The following is a 21016-nucleotide window of genomic DNA, read 5'->3' on the forward strand; positions in this document are numbered from 1 at the left end:
GACGGGTGATGTGGGAACCACACATCAGCTATAAAGGGAAACGCAAACTTCCATAACTTTAGGGACCACTGCAGTGTGATGGTCAGCACCATTTCTAAAATGCACATCCTCATCAGGATGGTGCTGGTGGTGTCACTGGTGCCCAGTTGGCACTGCCCTGTGAAAGCACCTCCTTAGTAAGGGTTCCCTGTTTACAGAATGCCCTCCCTAGTGAGGTACACCTGGAACACTTCCTCTTCACCCAGGAATTTCAAGGCTGAAATATACTGTTACTTGCAACCTAGAAAACAATAGATGTGAGGGTATGTACCAGTAACTGTTTTTAAATGTCCATATGCTTTTTAAATGTTTTTATTAATTTACTTTTAAAGATTGTACTGTTGTTGCTGTCTTATTGCCCTGGGCTTCTTTGGCACGATCAAAACTTAACAAATAAACCAGGAATGTTTGCAAGAATTAGAACTGTCAAATCCAAATAAAATAAAATAAAATAAAGCAAATTACTGTATATTCCACTCAATCAGTGACTTGTTCCACTGTATCCTGATCTTACAAGATGAAGGGAACGCAGTGGATGTAGCCTACCTTGATTTCAGCAAGGCATATGACAAGGTGCCCCATGATATTCTTGTAAAGAAGCTGGTAAAATGCGGTCTTGACTATGCTACCACTCAGTGGATTTGTAACTGGCTGACTGACCGAACCCAAAGGGTGCTCATCAATGGTTCCTCTTCATCCTGGAGAAGAGTGACTAGTGGGGTGCCACAGGGTTCTGTCTTGGGCCCGGTCTTATTCAACATCTTTATCAACGACTTGGATGATGGACTCAAGGGCATCCTGATCAAATTTGCAGATGACACCAAACTGGGAGGGGTGGCTAACACCCCAGAGGACAGGAACACACTTCAAAACGACCTTGACAGATTAGAGAACTGGGCCAAAACAAACAAGATGAATTTTAACAGGGAGAAATGTAAAGTATTGCACTTGGGCAAAAAAAATGAGAGGCACAAATACAAGATGGGTGACACCTGGCTTGAGAGCACTACATGTGAAAAGGATCTAGGAGTCTTGGTTGACCACAAACTAGACATGAGCCAACAGTGCGACGCGGCAGCTAAAAAAGCCAATGCAATTCTGGGCTGCATCAATAGGAGTATAGCATCTAGATCAAGGGAAGTAATAGTGCCACTGTATTCTGCTCTGGTCAGACCTCACCTGGAGTACTGTGTCCAGTTCTGGGCACCACAGTTCAAGAAGGACACTGACAAACTGGAACGTGTCCAGAGGAGGGCAACCAAAATGGTCAAAGGCCTGGAAACGATGCCTTATGAGGAACGGCTAAGGGAGCTGGGCATGTTTAGCCTGGAGAAGAGGAGGTTAAGGGGTGATATGATAGCCATGTTCAAATATATAAAAGGATGTCACATAGAGGAGGGAGAAAGGTTGTTTTCTGCTGCTCCAGAGAAGCGGACACGGAGCAATGGATCCAAACTACAAGAAAGAAGATTCCACCTAAACATTAGGAAGAACTTCCTGACAGCAAGAGTTGTTCGACAGTGGAATTTGCTGCCAAGGAGTGTGGTGGAGTCTCCTTCTTTGGAGGTCTTTAAGCAAAGGCTTGACAACCATATGTCAGGAATGCTCTGATGGTGTTTCCTGCTTGGCAGGGGGTTGGACTCGATGGCCCTTGTGGTCTCTTCCAACTCTATGATTCTATGATTCTATGATTCTAAGTAATTCAAGTCAGCCCTGGGAACTATTTTTGCTTGGCTAATCAAGATGGGGCCGAGGGACAAGTCAAAGAACAGCCTCCACGCAGCTGCATGCCTATGTGAAGCCATTACTACAAATTCAATATAATGAACTGCTTATTCTTTGCAAATCAACACATCACTTAAGGAGGATGGTGCAGGCCAAACTGAAAGCAGATCAGGGGTAGCAGTTTCATATAAACAAAACATGACTATAAATATCGCATAATTGCATGATTATGCAATATGGACACCACCAGTTGAATCACTCATATAGCACGCTCATAAAAAGGCATGATCAGTCACAGAAGCCCATCATGTGACTAGACCATATGTGGCGTACGGAAGTTTAGTAAGAAATCCGTCAGATATGGAGTGATATTCAAGGAACTACCACAGAGAAGCATCACTTATCTGGAACAAGCTCAGTTATATACAAAATCCATTTGTTAAAATGGGTTTTCACAACACAACCCCAGTAGGCTTTTCCTTCTTTACACAGCAGTTAAATCTGGGCTTCCAGCAGCCAGTCTGGGCTTCCAGAACTACCACGAAGGCACTGCATAACCTTAAACCTTTTATGTGGTGATGAAATGTGAATGCAGTCTTACTGGAAGTGATGTTTCATGAAAAATCACAAGGCAATAGCCAATTCACTCATAAGAGATTATAACTTTCTGCTTAATGGGAATGTATGGGGTACAATGCAGTCCAAGCTGATAGCCCCAAAAGGATGATGTCACACGGTGAAGCCAATTAAGGAATGGACTGGGGACTAAAGAAGAAAGCACACCCCAATTCCCCAAATCAGTTTCTGTATGGGGTGGGGGGGAAGCACCCCTTGGAAACCAGGAGAGGCGTTTGATACAGAATTAGAATATATCACTCCCTCTAATGGCAAACTCAGGCTAGCCATGTCCAGGGCTTCTTTTCAGCCAGAACTCAGTTCTGGTATCTCTCAGGTGGGCACCATTGCCAATCTAAGATAATTAGGGAGGTGTTCGTGGTGAGTGAACTAGAAATATAGCACTGGCCATGTCTATAGTTTTGTCAGAAGCAAGAAGCACGAGAGGGGGTGTCTCTGAATGCTCGGTGAGTCCTGAGGGTTGCAGAAATTGAAATTATGAAATGAAAACAAGAAAGGGCCAACCACCATCAATGGAAAAAGCAAGAGCTGTGCATACAGGCACTCACAGGAAGGAGGAAGTGGGAAAGGACGTGGCCCTGCATTTGTGCACTTTTTTGAAGAAGTATTACTATTTGTAAAGTGAACTACCATTAAGCCAACTGATTTATTTACACAAAATCTTTGCCTTCCTTCTGTGTCTCCTCCCTCAAAGGTCCAGAGGACAGCAAAACGAGAACAGGCATTTTCTGTGGTGTTTCCTCGCTTGCACCAGGCAAAAACATTCCTCTTCTCACAGGCCTAATTAATCTATGGCCTTTTAAGCTGTGTTGGGGGCTTATTGTTTTCATTTGTTACTACGGTATATATGTTTGTGTAAACCGCCTGTGATCATCGGACGAAGGGTTGTGTAGAAATTTAATAAATATACATAAAAATGCTAAGGCATTTTGCAGAGGGAGGGAGCATGTGTATCTAACTATTAGCAATTAGCATTGGCTTGTTTTGTTTGTAGCTAAATGCATTATAATCTGAAATAATTGGTTATGGCTATCATTGGTGCACTCTGCTGCTTTTAATTAAATTACACCAGGAAAAAAAATCTGAATTAGTCCATGCATTAAGAAGGAACACCTAACAAGTGATACATGCAACAAAAACAACCACCAGGGAACAGGGGCTATATAATTTCTTAAATTATACACTTAAATTATGGGAACACTTATCTTCTAAAGGGGCAGTCATGCATGAATCAGAATAAAATTCTACTGAGTTCAATGGAACATATTCTCCAAAAAGTGGGTATACGGTCACAGTCAAAGGCTTGCATTTTACAATGGTCTTAAAATCTTTTTAGAATGGTTCAGTGGAGGAGTTGCACTTCTGAAAAGTTTGTTCATAGGAACAGTTTCATAGGTTATTCTGAACCAAAAATCTTTGGAGTAGAACCAGAAAGGTGAGACAAAAAATCTTAATGTTTGCCAAAGCATAGGACAGTCCTCTGTTTCAAAGGTGTCATCTATTTGAGGGCTGTCTGGTCCAAGTCTGGTTTAAACTATAAAAAAGAACAGAAGGAGCCTTGAAGTTGCCCATCAAGTTAGCAGCACACAAGACACCCAGTGTTTTCCCTATTATGTGCAGTATTTCTATTTAAAATACAGTAATTATTTCTAAATTTGCACCTACACGTTTACATTGTTATATGTAAGCTTTATGCAAATTAGTGTTCTCCTTCACTCTGTTTTTTAATTATGCAAATCGTGTTTTTGACTAGGAAGGCCAAAAAAGAGAAAGGGAGAAGTCAATGCTGCCCCTCACTTAAAATAATAAGTCACCTAAATTAATAAACCCATTTTAAGAGATAGTTATGTGTGTTTGTTACAAATGTTTGAAAATGACCCTCAGATGTAAACATGCATGCATATCTGAAACTAGAGTTGAACTAAGAGGGGACTTACATTTCTTTCAGAAGTACAGTAGTACCTCGGGTTACATACACTTCAGGTTACAGACTCCGCTAACCCAGAAATATTACCTTGGGTTAAGAACTTTGCTTCAGGATGAGAACAGAAATCGTGCTCCGGCGGCGCGGCAGCAGCGGGAGGCCCCATTAGCTAAAGTGGTGCTTCAGGTTAAGAACAGTTTCAGGTTAAGAACAGACCTCTGGAATGAATTAAGTACTTAACCAGAGGTACCACTGTATTTACTTCTGAAACTTTCAGCTCCTCAGTGAGCCACTGAGGAAGCTGTAACCAGAAATTACAGGGTTTCTATTTGGCAATGAATGGCAAGAGGAAGACGTGAAATCATGAAGCTGTGTTCTACACCTCCAAGGCCGACCTTGATTTCCAAATTATGACTGACATTTAAGAGACCAATGTCTGTTTCGTGTTCCAACTTTTCCACGAACTCTGCAAAACCTGTGGATTCTGTTACACTTGCAACACGAGTAGTCATTCTTCTTTTTAAAATTCTGCTGTGCAATCAGCTTGTGGGGATGGGAAGAAAGGAGAATAAGGTAGGTGCAGGGATTGCACCAACGAGCTGTGTACAGACAGTGGGGAAGATACAAGCATCATTCTTTAATCCAACCATATGTTCCACTTCTAGAAGAACACATACTTTTCACTGTAGTACTGAAAGTTAGGGGAAGATAGACAGCACAGAAGTTTGGGATTCAGATCCACCCCCCCCAATACCAGTTATCTGTTCCCATTTATAACTGCTGCAGTGTTTTAACTCCTCAATTTATATTTAAGGTGGTTTATTTAGCTTTTAGAGGTGTCTTATATTTGCTGCTGCTTAATTATTATTTTTTAACTGTGGTTTTGCATTTGTTTTACTTTGTATGTTGCCCAGATAACTTCCATAACAAGGCAACTGGCAAAGCTAAAGAAATGAATAGTCAAAAGCAAACGTTACACAACACCCAGGAAGTCATTTTGGCTAAACGAAGCAGACTGGAAAGCCAATGGACCCCAATAAAATGCTTCAAAGTTTTTACTAGTTCTGATAAATGAGTTTACATCTGAAGTCATCTTCAGAAATAGCTGAATTCATTCCCTGTGTACAAAATCCATACTTATTAGCGGCAAAGGTACAAAACGGACGCGGTTGCTACTGATTTATGACAACCCACTGCCACAGAAACATTTCATCACAGCACGGCAGAGTCAGTGATTTGTAGTCAGGAAATCAAAACTCCAATCCACGCAAGAATGAACAAGCCAGTGAGGATTATTGCAGCAAAGAAAACAAAATCCACTTGGGTGTGTGTGTGTGAACCAGGGTTACATTTAGGGGCAGGCATCCCCTGAAAACACTTGCTTGGAACCCAAATTCCACTCTATTATATATTCACAACTCAAACTTCCACTAAAACAGCAGCCTCTGTTTTAAAAACTTAATGTTGATGGAGTGGCCGTGAACTCTGCATCCCTAAGTGCAAAACGCCTGCATCCATACAGACCAGCTTAAATCAACACTCAGCCTTCTCTGTAAATGCATTATCAATGGGGAGACATCTAGCAGCTTAATATCTTACAACCAAAATGTGTTTTGTGGAGATAGTGCATGGAGTGAAAACATCAATGGAATCTTAGATTACTTTACTCCTTTTGTGTTGCTTTCATCATTACATGGCTTCTTATGAAGTCACATTCCTCCCCTAAGTGCCCTTGCTTTTAGCAAGAGCTGTTTCTTTGTCCACATGTTTTTCCTGGAGTATCTTTATATATGGATTATGGCACTGCGATAGTTTTTGCAGAACTAAAAAAAAAGATATTGGTATGCATGCACCAAGAACCAAATTGAAATATACTCAGAGTCCTGTAGCGATTTCATGCTCTTTATTGCAGCTTGTAAAACAGTGATTTAATTGTCCCCCAAACCTCAGGCTTTTATATATATTATTTACACAATGAGTCCTGTCTGATTGGCTGATTCTGCTTCCCTGCTGGAGCCTGATTGGTCTTTTCCTGCAGGCCAATCACTTGTTGCATTCTACGATCCTACCAGCCTAATAGCCTGATTAACTTCCTCCTGGAGCCTGATTGGTCTTTTCCTGCAAGCCAATCAGTTGTTGCATTCTAGGATCCTACTTGCCTATTGTTCTAGGATCCAAGCTTAGTACATAACACAAATGAAGAAGAGAGGTTTTATATACTGCAAGATCCACGGAAAGTGTTCATTGTGGGATCCATGTCAGCAAAAGACCAGCAACTTGGGTTTTTGCCCGCATTTTGTCTTCCAAAATGCAACTCTCTGGTTTTCCCAACAGAATTAATGAGGTCTATTAACTTACACCGCTAAGATAAACCTTCATCCTGCCCCTTGTGATCTCATTCACTGAGAATCAAACCTATTCCGCCCTGTAGTTTAGGTCATGCTAAGCCCTACTTGGGTATTCTTTCCATACAACAGTAAACACGAGAGAGGGAAAGTGGAGCCATGCCTGCTAGTCCCATAGCCTAACCTCCTGGCATCCACACACTGGGGGAGGGAAGGTCTACAAAGAGGAGCTGCTATACACACATAGCACCCCCATTATTAAAAAAGAGGGGGACACCTGACCAATAATAGATTTGGCATGTGAAACTGAACCTAGTTCTCCCTGGATTCTTTAAGTCCAGCGCTGGACTTGTGGCTCTTACAAGCACAGAGAACTCAGTTACAATACCAAATAAAGGCATTCACTATATCCAGAGCCTTTAACAAACGCTGCATCCAATCAGTCTTGATTAAATCAAACATCAGCACTTCGTCATTGACAAAGCAAAGCTACGTTTAAGAAAACTAATGTATGCTCATAAAAGGGGGCATAAAAAAATAAACGTTTCAGCCTTCCTAGATATTCTGTAAAGCAACTTCAGAAGATTCAGTCCGTTTCTTGAGAGCTAACATGGTGGACATAGCTGAAAGGGCTGAACCTGGGAGATCAAGGGTTCAAATCTCCACTCAACTATCAAGCTCACTTGGTGACCTAGGGCCAATCATTGTCTCTCAGCCTAACCTACTTCATAGGGTTTTGATGAGGATAAAATTAGGATGGAAGAGCTATATATGCCACCAGCAGCTCCTTAGAGGAAAGGTGGGTTGTAAATGTAATAAGTCAGTAAATAAATATAAAGACGTGCAACAATAGTTCAGAAGGAATTCACTGTATAAACCAGTGATCCCATGCCATTATAAAGTCTGAATTGATTATCATTATATATTCCTAATTTTTCCAAGTTACCATTTCTTGGGGGGAAAGGAGGCGTAGTTGGAATAAACATTGAGCCAGTTCACATGTGCCAACAAAGATTGGTTTGGAACTGTGTAAGTGAGCACTCCCTCCTAACATCCCATGATAAGTCACTTTGCAGGGTTGGATGTAACTGCAGGGTACAGTTTGTGCTAAGCAGGGAATATGACTCTGAGCATACAAGTGAAGGAGGGAGCAAACAAGATTTTTAGCATGGGTTGGAGGACTAGGAACGCTAGGCCCTGAACCTGTTGCACTAACTGCTTAGCTTTGCTTATTGCCAGCAGTTTAACCTCTGACACATGAAGAAATGTGGTAAGAAGGATTATGCTGCAGCTACCCAGTGTATATTTACTGAAAAATATGTACCACTGAAAGGGACGCGGGTGGCGCTGTGGGTAAAACCTCAGCGCCTAGGACCTGCTGATCACATGGTCGGCGGTTCGAATCCCCACGGCGGGGTGCGCTCCCGTCGTTCGGTCCCAGCGCCCTGCCAACCTAGCAGTTCGAAAGCACCCCCGGGTGCAAGTAGATAAATAGGGACCGCTTACCAGCGGGAAGGTAAACGGCGTTCCGTGTGCGGCGCTGGCTCGCCAGATGCAGCTTGTCACGCTGGCCACGTGACCCGGAAGTGTCTGCGGACAGCGCTGGCTCCCGGCCTATAGAGTGAGATGAGCACACAACCCTAAAGTCTGTCAAGACTGGCCCGTACGGGCAGGGGTAGCTTTACCTTTACCTTTATGAACCACTGAATTCAGTGGGGATTACTCTCAAGTATATGTGCATAGGATCACAGCCTCAAACCTGCAATGTGGTCCAAATCTTGTTGAATCAGAAGTGCTACAGAATGCAATGCGATGTACTCCCTACTTATGTGTGCTTCGTAATTTTTCATTAGGTTTCCTAAGAAATCCCAGACTCAAGGACGTAAATTGCATGAGTTTATTTCACTTTTTTTACAACTGTGCTTCCTAGTGCACAGCTTTGATCTCTCTCCATACGTATATCAAGCACCAATTACCACATTACAATCACAACAAGGCAAGTCTTGGTGTATCCCGCACGAATCTAACTCACCTCTTTTATATATGTCACAAATTTTTAAAAGGGTTTCAAAAGATGAGTTTTGTCAACTCTACTGACAGTGGTCAAATTCAAGAGTTCATAGCTGAAAAAGACTTTAAGAAATGCATCTCTGCCACACTTGATGTGGCACGTGTACAGAAAAATCCCACTACCAGTTTGTTACAATCTAGTTCACACATACTGTGGAAAAATGGAGAGCCTGAATTTCTAGGCCCTTCGGCCTGGTATCATGTGCTCAACCTATTACGTTTTTTTTAAGAGAAAAACTGTTGCCAGCCTGAATACATTTGCCTAAATTTTTTACTCAAGTTGCTGCCGACTGCATAGATCCTAATTTACTAACAGCAGTAGCATGGGCCAGTTTATAACAGTGAATGCAAAACATCAATCTTTAGAAATACAAGTAACTAAATTAGTTTTATGGCACTTGCCATAAAGACAGAATGAAGAACATTCCTATTTCAGCTGGACATAGCCTGGTCCAAAGCTTTAGGGCTCATCCACACTTCCTTTTGCACCATGTTTCTAGGCATCAATCCATGTCCAAGTGGTTTGTTTGTCCCAGTGGTTTCTCCCAGGTTTTACCACTGAATCACATTTTCCACACTTTGCCATTTGCTCCAATTCAGCAGTGAAATGTGGGTTTTCACGGAGAAAGCACCAGGACACAAAAAAGCAACTACTCAAACATGAAACTAGAAAGTCCAGACCTGCACCTAGAAGGGTAAGTGTAAGAGCACTTATAACCTCATTTCCGAAAAGCTGAGACACTGGGGATTAATGACAAGACACACTGGGATATAGGAAGCTGCCTTATACCCAATCAGGCCATTGGTCTGTTTAGTTCAGTATTGTCTACACTGACTGGCAGCAGCTCTCCAACCATCCTGAACCCCTAAGATGGTCTGAAAGTAAAGGATCCAAACAATGGAGCAGCTTAATGACAGGATTGTGCAGCTTGTAAAGATATAGGGTCTGCAACCTCTTTTCACTTCCAGACCTGCTTCAGTGACAGGCAAGAGCTCTCGATTAAGCCAGGAGGAATGCATTGGGAGAGCCACAAGCCCTTCCATGTACACTGTGGTCTTGTTGGCTTCCTAGCCAGTTACCAGCTGGGCCCACGTTATGTGCATCTACAACTTCCCTCTTAGACCATCCCAAAATCCTTGTATGTCAAGATACACATTTTGATATCAGCAACACACCAGTGCTTGTGTACCATAAAAGCAAACAGTGCTGTTCTCAAAAAAGCAGCATCTTCCTATCAGTTCAGAGGACTGGCTTAAGAGCACAAGATAAAACACTTGTATGAGTTGACAAGAATCAACATTGCACCTTGTGGGGAGAAGTGAGGAAAGTCATTTCACAAACACAGGTGCCATTTTAAAATTAGTGCTTCTGAAACGGGGGTGGGGGGGTGGGGGGAGAATTTGTGTGATAGTCTGATGCACAAAAAAGCCAGTGGGTAATCTGCATGCCATTCTCTTGTACATGAGTACCTGCACTTTAGAAAACACATTACCTTGAAATACAGATATTTTACCTTGGATGACTGTGAGAACGCTGGTGCATGTACAGTGGTACCTCAGGTTACATACGCTTCAGGTTACAGACTCTGCTAACCCAGAAATAGTGCTTCAGGTTAAGAACTTTGCTTCAGGATGAGAACAGAAATTGTGCTCCGGCGGTGCGGCAGCAGCAGGGGGCCCCATTAGCTAAAGTGGTGCTTCAGGTTAAGAACAGTTTCAGGTTAAGTATGGACTTTCGGAATGAATTAAGTACTTAACCTGAGGTACCACTGTATATGTACACTGAATATGAATGTAAACGCTACTTTTTTTAAAGGTGTGTTCCTCCTCATATAAGTCAGATTTGGAAATATCCACATTAATGTAACCAGCCTGAAAGAATGGCATGTTACACATATCCTAGGTCTTCATGAGGATGAAGTCAGCTGAAAGGTTTTGCTTCCACTGAAGGCAACATCCATAACATCTGTGAAAATAATGCCTGTGAAAATAAGCGAGAGGGAACCTGTGTCCCTACAGATGATGTTGGACTACAACTCCCTGACAATTAGTCATGCTGGCAGAGGCTCATATGGAAGTTGGAATCCAGCAACATCTGGAAGGTCACAGGTGCCCCATCCCTAGACTAGCCTATGCAGCAAAGTTTTTATTTTGAAAGATGTATTTGATTAGTATCCCATTTGGTAGTATTCTACCATAAGATACAACTATGCAGATTTACTCCCAACTAGTTCCTTTAATCTCTGTGAGTCTTAGAATCTCCATTAAGTGTGTGAGACAACTCATATCTCATATGCATACAATTTTGAGCTGCAGTATGCAACTGGGAGTCAGACATGCACAATTTCCACAGTCATACACTACATATCTGCTCTCATGAGTTTCTAAATACATGAATGATGAGGGTTCAGAAATGGTCAAAACTGGAAGCTGCCTCCTTGAGGTTTTGTAAGGGCAAAACTCTTTAGAAAGAAAAGTCTGATCCCCAAGATTCTCAGTTTCCACTTTTCATTTTATTTTATTGTCATTATAGAAAGAGCTTGGCCACTAGTGGCTCCTCTTCCTGAAGAATGCATGTCAGGAGCAAGGATGAGAAGATGACAGGATATGTCCCTTCTGCATCCTAATCAGAAAAGCTGGACAATAGCCCTGTCACCTGAAAGTTGTTTTGTCTAAGAGAGAAGGGCTAAATGCAAGACAGCATTTGCATGTAGTGGAACATTAATATGTTTAGACTCTATGGGGGAGGGAAAAGATGAAACCAAGTTTGGAGGGAATCTGAAATAGAGAAGCGGTGGATATGGAAACACAATCATCACCTCACCCCTACTTTGTAAATCCTCTCCTCCCAAAGCAGCTTTTCTTTGTTGGGGTTTTATTACATGCAGAGATAGTTAGGCCTAAGTCTATGAATGGAGTCCCTAAATGCATGAGTGATAGCTGGAAAGAGCTCTCTCTGCAAAGAGCATTGGCTGAGATTTAACTAGCCCACTTGGCGTTCTGTTTGTCTGTAACACGTTAACTTTTGACATATCAGAATGAAATTCAGTATACACACTTAGGGCAAATCTACAATTTACATTGGAATACCAGCTCAATCCTCAACAGCTGTTTCCAAGGGGAAGTGTGGGAAGGAAACACAAAATGTATTGCAGTGCCACATCTGCTCTGGAGACTGAGATATTGGAACTAAAGCTGATGTGCACTTTTAGGACACCATTCCACTTCACAAGTTTGAACCCTAGCTTAACACCCACACCCATTTTTCTTTTTTAAAAAAATATTTTTTTATTAGCTCCAAACCCATTTTCAAGGCAGCCAGGAAATATGAGTTAAGTCATAACACTAAACTATGGCTTGCACCCCTCTGTTGCAGTCAAGAGAAGCAGATTGGTTTAAAAGCGGAAGTGAAGGTTTCCAGCCAGAGTTTCCCAGAGTTTGTGCTAACTGTGGTTTGCTGTTATGCCTGAATTCACAGACCACTGACAAGCCACAGGGACAGCCACTGCTCAGTCTCTCAAGAGGTTGCAGCACCACAGGGACAAGAGCAAACTGATGAGGCTGAGTCCTAAGCAGCAAGGAAACAAAAGGAGGGAGCCACCAGCTAAAAAAGTTGGGTTGCCTGTCGTACAGTCAGAAGCTCAAACTATAGTGTGGATTGTTAACTATGATTAGCACAAACCATGGGTGGTTTTGCAACCATGCCTGAACCCAACCACTGTAGTACCGTATCTCCCTTGAACAAAAGAAAGCAGACTGTAATTTGGATAAAATGGGGAGGGACAGAACCATGTGTGCCACCTTGAACTCCTTGGAGGAAAGATGAGATATAAATGCAATAATAAGTAAAAGCTTTGCATTTGAAATTCAAATTCCTGCTCAAGCCCTACACCTGGGTTGCAGGGGGTTTTTTTGAAAAAAGGATGGAGTAGGAGAAAAGATCTATAATAGGCAAATGTGATAGCCTCTGAAACACAAATAGAAGTGTGAAGGATTTAGGCAAGAGACTGAAACATGCTCCCACCTCTCCTCATTCTTGCTGAGGCCAAGCCAGGGTCATGGGTGGCCATACCAGAATCAGAGCAGGCCCTGACCAAGCAGGCAGAGTGAGGTGGTTCCATCAGACAACAGGCGCCAAGGGATGAGGGAGGTATCTTAGAGGATGTGGCTTGCTTTGTGTAGCCTAAGTTAGCCTGATGCCCTCAGGTGTAATGGTTTTAGTTCTTCTGGACAAACCGCAAGCCGAAAACCATAGGACAGACCTTGGTTACAGCTTGTGCTTAGGCTGGGAAGTGCTAAACTGTGAGCCCAGGTTTGGACAAAATGCTAAGCCAAGACAGCACAGCACAGCTGCAGAACTGGGGAGGAGCAAAGTGGTCCTGATCTCCTCTCCCACTTGCGTGTTTGCGCTGAGCCATGTGTGATGTGGCTTAGTGTGACATGCTACCAGGGACACACTCTTGCTCCTTCAATTTTTATTGTTTAAGTCACTGATACCTTGAAAATGTTCCCAAGTCTCAATTATGTCCACAAAAGACTTCTATGAAATTAGGAAGATATGACCAAGTGCTACTAGATTACTAAGCAAATGCTGCACCACTGTGGGACTTTAAAGTGAAAATTTTACAAATGCATATGGATCATTCAATAATTGCCGTATCAGGCACTGGTCTGCAGCTGTGAAATTGCCTGTAACAATCACTACACAGCTTTCGTATCACCTGGCATCACCTTATTAATCCTATTTCTCATTGGAGGCTGCTCATACATTCAGCTGGAGGTCACCAAGTACTGTACAAACCTGTGCGAATCAACCCTAAGTTACATTTGAATCAAGGTGGGCTTTACAGGAAGATTCCTCCTTTAGGAACAAACACTATCCTGACCATTGCAATCACAAGAAACTGTAAACAGGAATCATCATCTTAGAAATAGAAGCAATCAGGTGGTAGTTACCCTAATGCAAGAACATTAAACAGCACAGTGGATCACCACGACCACCATGTTTTAAATCAAGAGTTTCCTAATGGCATGCATGCCAAGATCATCCACACAGAATGTACACCAGTACAAACATTATACAGGTCAACAAGGTCAACAACAGGCATAGGCAAACTCGGCCCTTCAGATGTTTTAGGACTACAACTCCCACCATCCCTAGCTAACAGGACCAGTGGTCAGGGATGATGGGAATTGTAGTCTCAAAACATCTGGAGGGCCGAGTTTGCCTATGCCTGGTCAACAAGTTGTAAAAAATATGGGGAATCTGTCTTGTCATCCATTATGGAAAGTATAGAATATCTAGGTGTTCTAGGCATGTTCCTGAATATATGAACACTCAAATGGTGGACAATGATAGGGACATTGATGCAGACCCCAGCCTCATGCACTTTGCACCTACCCACCTTTCAGTCCCAACCATCTCCATGTTGAGTGAAGAAGTTCTGCAGACATCCTTGTACTAGCATTTGCTTCAATGCAATTGGGATCCTGCTTTATCCAGCTCCCAGCCGTGCGGAGTAAATGAGAGTGAAAGCCCCCCTGAAGACCTTCTCTGCTCAACAAGGGGATAGTTGGGGAACGGTGCACACAGAAGACACTAAGGGCATGGCTTGCATATGCATCCCTGCCTCCCATCTACAGATACAGAGTTCACAGACAAATGCCCTGAACATACCTGTAGTTTTGCACATAGCAGGTATTCCAGCATAGTCTGTGCAACAGCTCAGGTTTTGCATGAGGTTTTGCTACCTGTAAAGAACTGTTTGAGTGACCAGTGGGAACTTGGGAACCCAGGGAATGGCCTGGAAACACCAGGCACTGTAGCTGTTGTCAAGCTTCTTAACCATCTGGATGGCAACCGCCTGGGATGCCATGAAAGATTAGGATACACATAAAATAAATAATTTTCAGAAAACAAACATAAGCACTAGTCAGAGTGACCAATTCTACTTTGGAAATTAGCATCTCTCTTTCTTGTACAAGTTTCTGAGAATTTTCCATAGCAAGTACTATCATGCCCCCACCACATGCTCATAACGGAGCTCACCTTCCCCTAAATGTCAACCACCAAACTGAGGTATGCATGGAAAACTGTTCATTAAAAATACATTAAAAAAAGAAAAAACAGCTTCTGAACATTTCTAACAGCTGCTAAGTGCTTGGAACAAAAGGCAAAGACATAGGTACCCCAAATAACAATGAAATGGTCTCAAAAGTAGTTATTACTTAAACATGAACACATGTAAGCATACATGAGCATTTTGTGTGTATAATATTCACACATATATTTCATTACTTGTATCTGGGGACTCCCCACCCCCTCTGCTGTTTTAAATACCCAGTCCAGGCTTCCTTCTAATCAAGCATAACACTGGGATGAATTTGGAAATAATGGACAAAACAAATTTAGGGGGGAAGCCACCATGCCACCTTCTTAAAAATATTCATTCTACACATGAATGAGGGAGCGCAACACAGGCCTGGTACTGAACTTGACAGGCCTGGTTTTTATAAGGCCTGCAGTAAAGCATAACTGTACTAGTCCTGATTCATTCTGATACACTCATTTTACAATGTGCGAGTCGCATCAGCAGCACAGGGTCTTTAGCTTACAGATCTGCCTGCCACAAACCAGAAAGCAAGTACAGTACGCCTCCTTATGCTTTTCATATGCTCATCGCCAGCTGAGCGTTTGGGTTGAGCTGCTAACCAGAACAGCTCAAAATCTCTTTCTTAACTTCAAGTGTATTCTGGGCAAGACACATGCACGTATTCATACTGAACTTTGCTTTAAAAATGCCTCATTCCCCCACTATTGCTCTCTTCCCTGAGTTCCTTCTGACTCACCCCTGCAGATCACCACTTTTGCGCGAGAGAGCTCAACTTTTACTGAACTGAAAGCTGTACGTTCTGCTTCAGCATAGGCTGCAAACACGCTTTTCTTCTGGCATTATAACTGACCATTTTCATCGTGTTTCCCTACCCCTGCCTTGAAGTGAACGGTAATGCTTAATTTCCAACGTATACCCTCCTATTAAAGAGAGAGAGAGGTGTAGTACCAACCACATTATTCCAGCTAACAATCAAAGGAGCTGGTCCCCTGTGATTGTGTTTGGTCCTTTTTGAGAGGCAATAGCCGATCCCCATGACCACCAGCATGCTAGGGAAACGCAGGACCACAGGCCATACAGCCTGGCCCTTAGTCCATCTAGCTCACTGTTTACAATCACTGGCAGAAGTTCTCCAGGATTTCAGATGGGATCATTTCCAGCTTACCTGGAGATGCCAGGAATTGGAGCTGGGATGATCTGCATGTGAAGTAGATTTTCTATCACTGAGCTACTGTGGGGCGGAGGGTGTAGAATGAGAGAGATATACCTGTTGAGTGTGGGACGAGATTTTAGAATGTGTAACACATCCATTTCAAGCATCTTACTTGGAACCCTTGCCGTTCCCCCTCTTTTCCCTTTGACAAGCAAACCACATCTGGAGATGTAAGAAAGTTTGCATTGTTACTATTATTATTTGGATATGCCCCCTAGGGAAGGAGATGGCACAGATTCCCCCCCCCACACACACACATTGCTACTGGAGGTGAGGAGAAAAAGTACTCGTTCCCAGCACATCATCATCCAATATAAGCAAGTCTGGCAGTGGCCTGGCAAAGAGAGAGAGAATGTACAGGCTGCACAGAAATATAATAGAAATACTCGTCATACATCTGAAACATTAATAGAACATGCCACTCAGTGGTTTGGGCCTTAAGGGAGGGGGACTATGTCATACCATCACTCACTTTGCAGGCAATCTCAAGTAGGTTGCGCACTGACACTTGTACAGTCACACTTTGCATGGCAGCTACAACAGCCAAGAAAGTGCTATCTTGAGGAATAATACCCTTCAAGCTATAAAAATGTGGCATATATGTGGCATACACACACACACACACACACACACACACATGCATGCAATCATGAGGGAATATGTTTTGTTTGTGTATAAGCAGCTGGCAGACCCATTACAGTGGTACCTCAGGTTAAGTACTTAATTCGTTCCGGAGGTCCGTTCTTAACCTGAAACTGTTCTTAACCTGAAGCACCACTTTAGCTAATGGGGCCTCCTGCTGCTGCTGCTGTGCTGCCAGAGCACAATTTCTGTTCTCATCCTGAAGCAAAGTTCTTCATCCTCAGCAATCTGGAACAATAGCCCATTATTCCCTCTGTATTTCAAGTGGGGCAACTGAGTCTGAAAGAGGGAGATAAGTCTTAGGCCATCCAACAAACTAGCACTGGACAGTATGTGGAACCCCAGTGTACTCAACTCAAGCCAAGGCACTTTCCTCCACCGAACTGCACCAGCAAGCACCTTGTCTATCCCCACTTATAAGTGGTTGTATATTTCTGACATATTTCAGGAATTGTAGCCGCCTGCCCAGGCAATGTAATGCTACAATTCCAAATCAACGCTGAACTAAAAAAGCATTTCTTATGGTTTCTAAAGAAAATTTTAACTCTATTTATAAAAGGTAGCTTGTAGGAAAAACGGTTCCCTGGAAAGTGACCTGGCAGGTCAAGAAAATACTCAGCGTAAGGAACTAACCTGCCGTAGGCAGAAATATCGGTTTTTAAAAAACAGCACCACGAGTTTCTAAAACTGAATTGAAAGAGCATTTTAACAGTAAATTCTCCCCCTCTAGCTTCCCCCATCAGAAGAGGAACACTGGAGTATTTCATTTTAGACATTTCAGAGTCTTCCCCCTCTCCAAACTATCCTAACCATAAAAATAAATTATGAGCATTTGAGTCAACATGTAGACATGACAGAGTTATCAGCAAGAGCCTGTGGAGAATCACACTGACAGAGAGGAGCAAAGACTAATCTGAAGAGAGATACAGGATCTTATCCATTCTCATGTGGATATCGCATCACTGGCCATATACGTCTGCATTGACGCATACACTGTTTTATGTTATAATCTGTGTATTTTATGCTTTGGCTATAAAACCTTATGTAACACATTCCTGCTTTATATGGAACAGCGTGTACATTGTTGTGGCAATCTCAGCAGATTTCTCTCCGTCTTGGGGAAATGTTGCCCCTCGAGGACTCTTTTAAATCGTGGAGGGGTGGTGGGGACGGGAGGGGGGGAATAAAATAAAACATGCCCATCATAGCAAGGACCATAGGTTTCTAATCTCTGCTGTCAACTTTTTGCAGTCCATATTTAATTGGTCTCAGGCTGGTACAGGCTTTAGGATTCCCAGTGCTCAATTCTGGCAAAATACAAATGGCTTCTGCTAGCAGGAAAGCTATCCTGACTTGGGGGAGTACCATCTATTAAGGGGTAGCATATCCTAAATAATAATGAGATGGCAAGATTGGCAATCATGACACCTCAGCCTCCATTCACAGCATGTTGAAAGCTTGCATACTGCCATTGTGAAGCTACAGGATTGTGTTACAGCAACCACTTGTACAGCTTCTTTGTTCAAGAAATTCAAATGCATCTGCACTGACCATTTGCCCAGGCAGCATCTTCTCTCTCTCTCTCTCTCTCTCTCACACACACACACACACACACACACATATATATCTTGGAGAACTTCCACCGCTCCCTATTTAAGCAAAACATAAACTCCTGTGTTATTAGTATTCTCCTTTCTCCCCTCCAGCGGCACTTTCCCCAGCCGATGAAAATATTATGCATGATAGCTACAACACCTCTCCCCATTTCGGAGCCACGAAGCATTCGTGCACCCTGCCATGAGGACAGAAGTGTAGCATGTAATCAGCAAAACGGCAGCACACACACACACACACACACACACACAAAATGCTTCCCAGCTTTCGTCGGAAACACCTATATCTTCCCCTTCTCCTTTTTCTAAAGCTGCAGGACAAGGAATTATATAACCGAGATTAGTTCAGGTGGCTCCAGACTATATCCATCACATTGCCAAGCAGCCCACAAAACAAAGCCTGTTTCTTTGGCGTCCCTGTCCTCCGCATACCTTGCTGTTGTGAGGAGGAGGAGAGGAGGAGGAGGAGGAGGAGGAAAGAGACCAGCAAAAGGGTGGGCTTTTAGACAAAAATAAAAAACGAAAACCCCACTTACCGCCTCAGAGTCTTCAAATCCATGCAGGTACAAATTGTCATACATGGAGGTCTGATAATCCAAAGCACCCCTTTCTCAGTGCAAAAGTGAATTCCCTACAAAAGCCACAGCTGGGATTTAAAACGCAGGGAAAGGCCTAGACAGTAGACAGAGCAGCTCCAGCCTGCCTTGTCAATTCCTCCTCTGGATTTGCCCCCAGCCAAGATGCTATTCATTCACATCATAGAAAGGAAGGTTATCCCTGGAGGCAACCCAGACCTGGCATTTTATCTGCCTTCCAAACACAGAGCATGAAAGCAAAACCGTTTTTCCCTCAACCAAGGGCTGATGACAGAGTCAGGAAAGAGACCGGTGATTGGCTGGGCTGCTGTGCCTCAGTCAACTCACAGAGAATTCTCTTTGATAGTGGATGACGAACAGGAGGGCTTGTGCGTTTGTAACAAGCATGTCCCCGATGATTTCTTCTCTTCAGTCTGCAATAATAATAAAAGCTCGCCAGCATTTTTGAAAAGAAAAGAAAGAGCTGAGGTGGGGGTGGATAGCTGGACAGATTTAACTACCAAATACACCCTGTGGAATAGAGAAAATAAGGGGTTCCCCCCCCCCTCAAGTCCAGTCATAAAAAAAAAAGGAAGCCACAGCATTTCTACCAGTAAACAGCTTCACCTTAAAAGTAAACTGCAATTTGGCAATAAATTGTTTGTTTGTTTTTTATGCAGGAGAACAGGAGCGAGAGCACACGATGGAAACAGAGGAAGAGCTCTGCTAATTTATGCTGTTTCTATTTAGACATCCCTCCCTGCAGAATTATGTTGCTTAAGGAAGAACTGCAAAGATTTAACCATCACCACCACAGGCTTAAAGATAAAATAACCCACTTCTCTGTCTACTTCCTGGGCTTAGTTTGAATTGCCTGAGCAATATTCTTATTTGAGAGGCGCTTCCTCAGGATGCAAGTCGCATTTTAAAATAGGCTGCTGCAGACAAAACCTCTGAAAAATATTTTATCCCTTAAGAGAGTTATGCACTCATTTTCTGAAGAACCCCAAATTTTCTAATATTTTAGGACAGGGGGGAATACCAGCTGCACGCAGCCAAATTTGAAACCTCTGTCCTCTCTCACTCATTGGAATAAGCATAGTTTGCAAAGTGCATGTTACAATTCCCCTCAGAACCACAAGCAAGTGGCCAAGAGAAGGAGGTGCATTTCGTCAAAGGGCAGGAGCAATAATTTTGCACATGTTCACTCAGAAATAAATTCCAATGAGCTGAATAAGAGATAATCCCCAATAAGTATGTTCCAGCTTGTAGACTCTGGCTTCTGAAGACCTGGAGTTCAAAAGCATTGCTTTCAAAAAAAGAAGTTGAGGTTCCAGTGGCTATTACAGAACAGAAAAGTATACAGCAGTGGTGAGGAATCTGTGGTCCTACAGATGTTGCTGGACTCTGACTCCCATCAGCCCTAGACACCACAGCCAATGGTCATGGATAATAGGAGCTGGAGCCCAGCAAAACATGGGCGTCCACAGACTTCCCATTTCTGGAATACTGTAGAAGATTTGGAGCATTGTACTGTAAATGGGTGTAAAAACTGAGATAGTTCTGTGAGACTTGCGACCAATTTTATAAGAGTTATAAGCACAATAACATTCTTTACAGGTGACTAATCAGTTGTGCAAAAGTTGGTCCATTGAATACAGCTTCTACAACCTAAAGTGTTCACATACCACTGGTGCTAAGGAACAAATTTTAGATGGAAGGTCTCACCAGTAGACCTCTCACTTTGATATTCAAGATCTCTGGTTTAATCCCTGGCCTCTCCCAGTAGGGTAGGGGAAAGTTCCTGCCTAAAACCCTTACAAAGTGTTCCCAGTCAATGAAAGTGCTAACCTAGATGGAATAATGGTCTGGCTTAGCGTAAGACAGCTTCCTCTGTTTCTAAAGAGGGCCACATACACAACCTGTTGTCGCTGTTTTCATCTGTGTTCTACTTAATAGAGAACACTCACCTATTTGAAAAGCTGTCCGGTGCAATTTCAGTTTTAAAAGAGAGATAAAAGAAGAGAGATCAGGGGCCTTGAAGCTTCTCATCGATAGTTAGCACATGGACAGCAGATCTTAAATTATAGTAACAGTTTCTAAATTATCATCTATACAGAT

The 21016-nt window shown here is 42.8% G+C and overlaps 1 protein-coding gene across 3 annotated transcripts in view; it reads right to left on the reverse strand.

Moving 5' to 3' along the window:
• The window catches only part of CACNB4 (calcium voltage-gated channel auxiliary subunit beta 4), a 129060-nt gene that overhangs the window by 52669 nt on the left and 55375 nt on the right, over window positions 1–21016 (reverse strand). The window contains exon 1 of one of the 3 annotated variants that reach the window (XM_053407003.1): window positions 18857–19245. The exons of the other annotated variants lie outside the window; for them this stretch is intronic. Coding sequence (XP_053262978.1) covers window positions 18857–18901 — 45 coding nt within the window. The 5' untranslated portion in view covers window positions 18902–19245. Of the gene's footprint in view, window positions 1–18856; window positions 19246–21016 lie in introns of those variants that run through there. 3 annotated transcript variants of the gene reach the window in all.

Source organism: Podarcis raffonei, chromosome 1, assembly GCF_027172205.1.
Source record: "Podarcis raffonei isolate rPodRaf1 chromosome 1, rPodRaf1.pri, whole genome shotgun sequence".
NCBI classification, from domain to species: domain Eukaryota; kingdom Metazoa; phylum Chordata; class Lepidosauria; order Squamata; family Lacertidae; genus Podarcis; species Podarcis raffonei.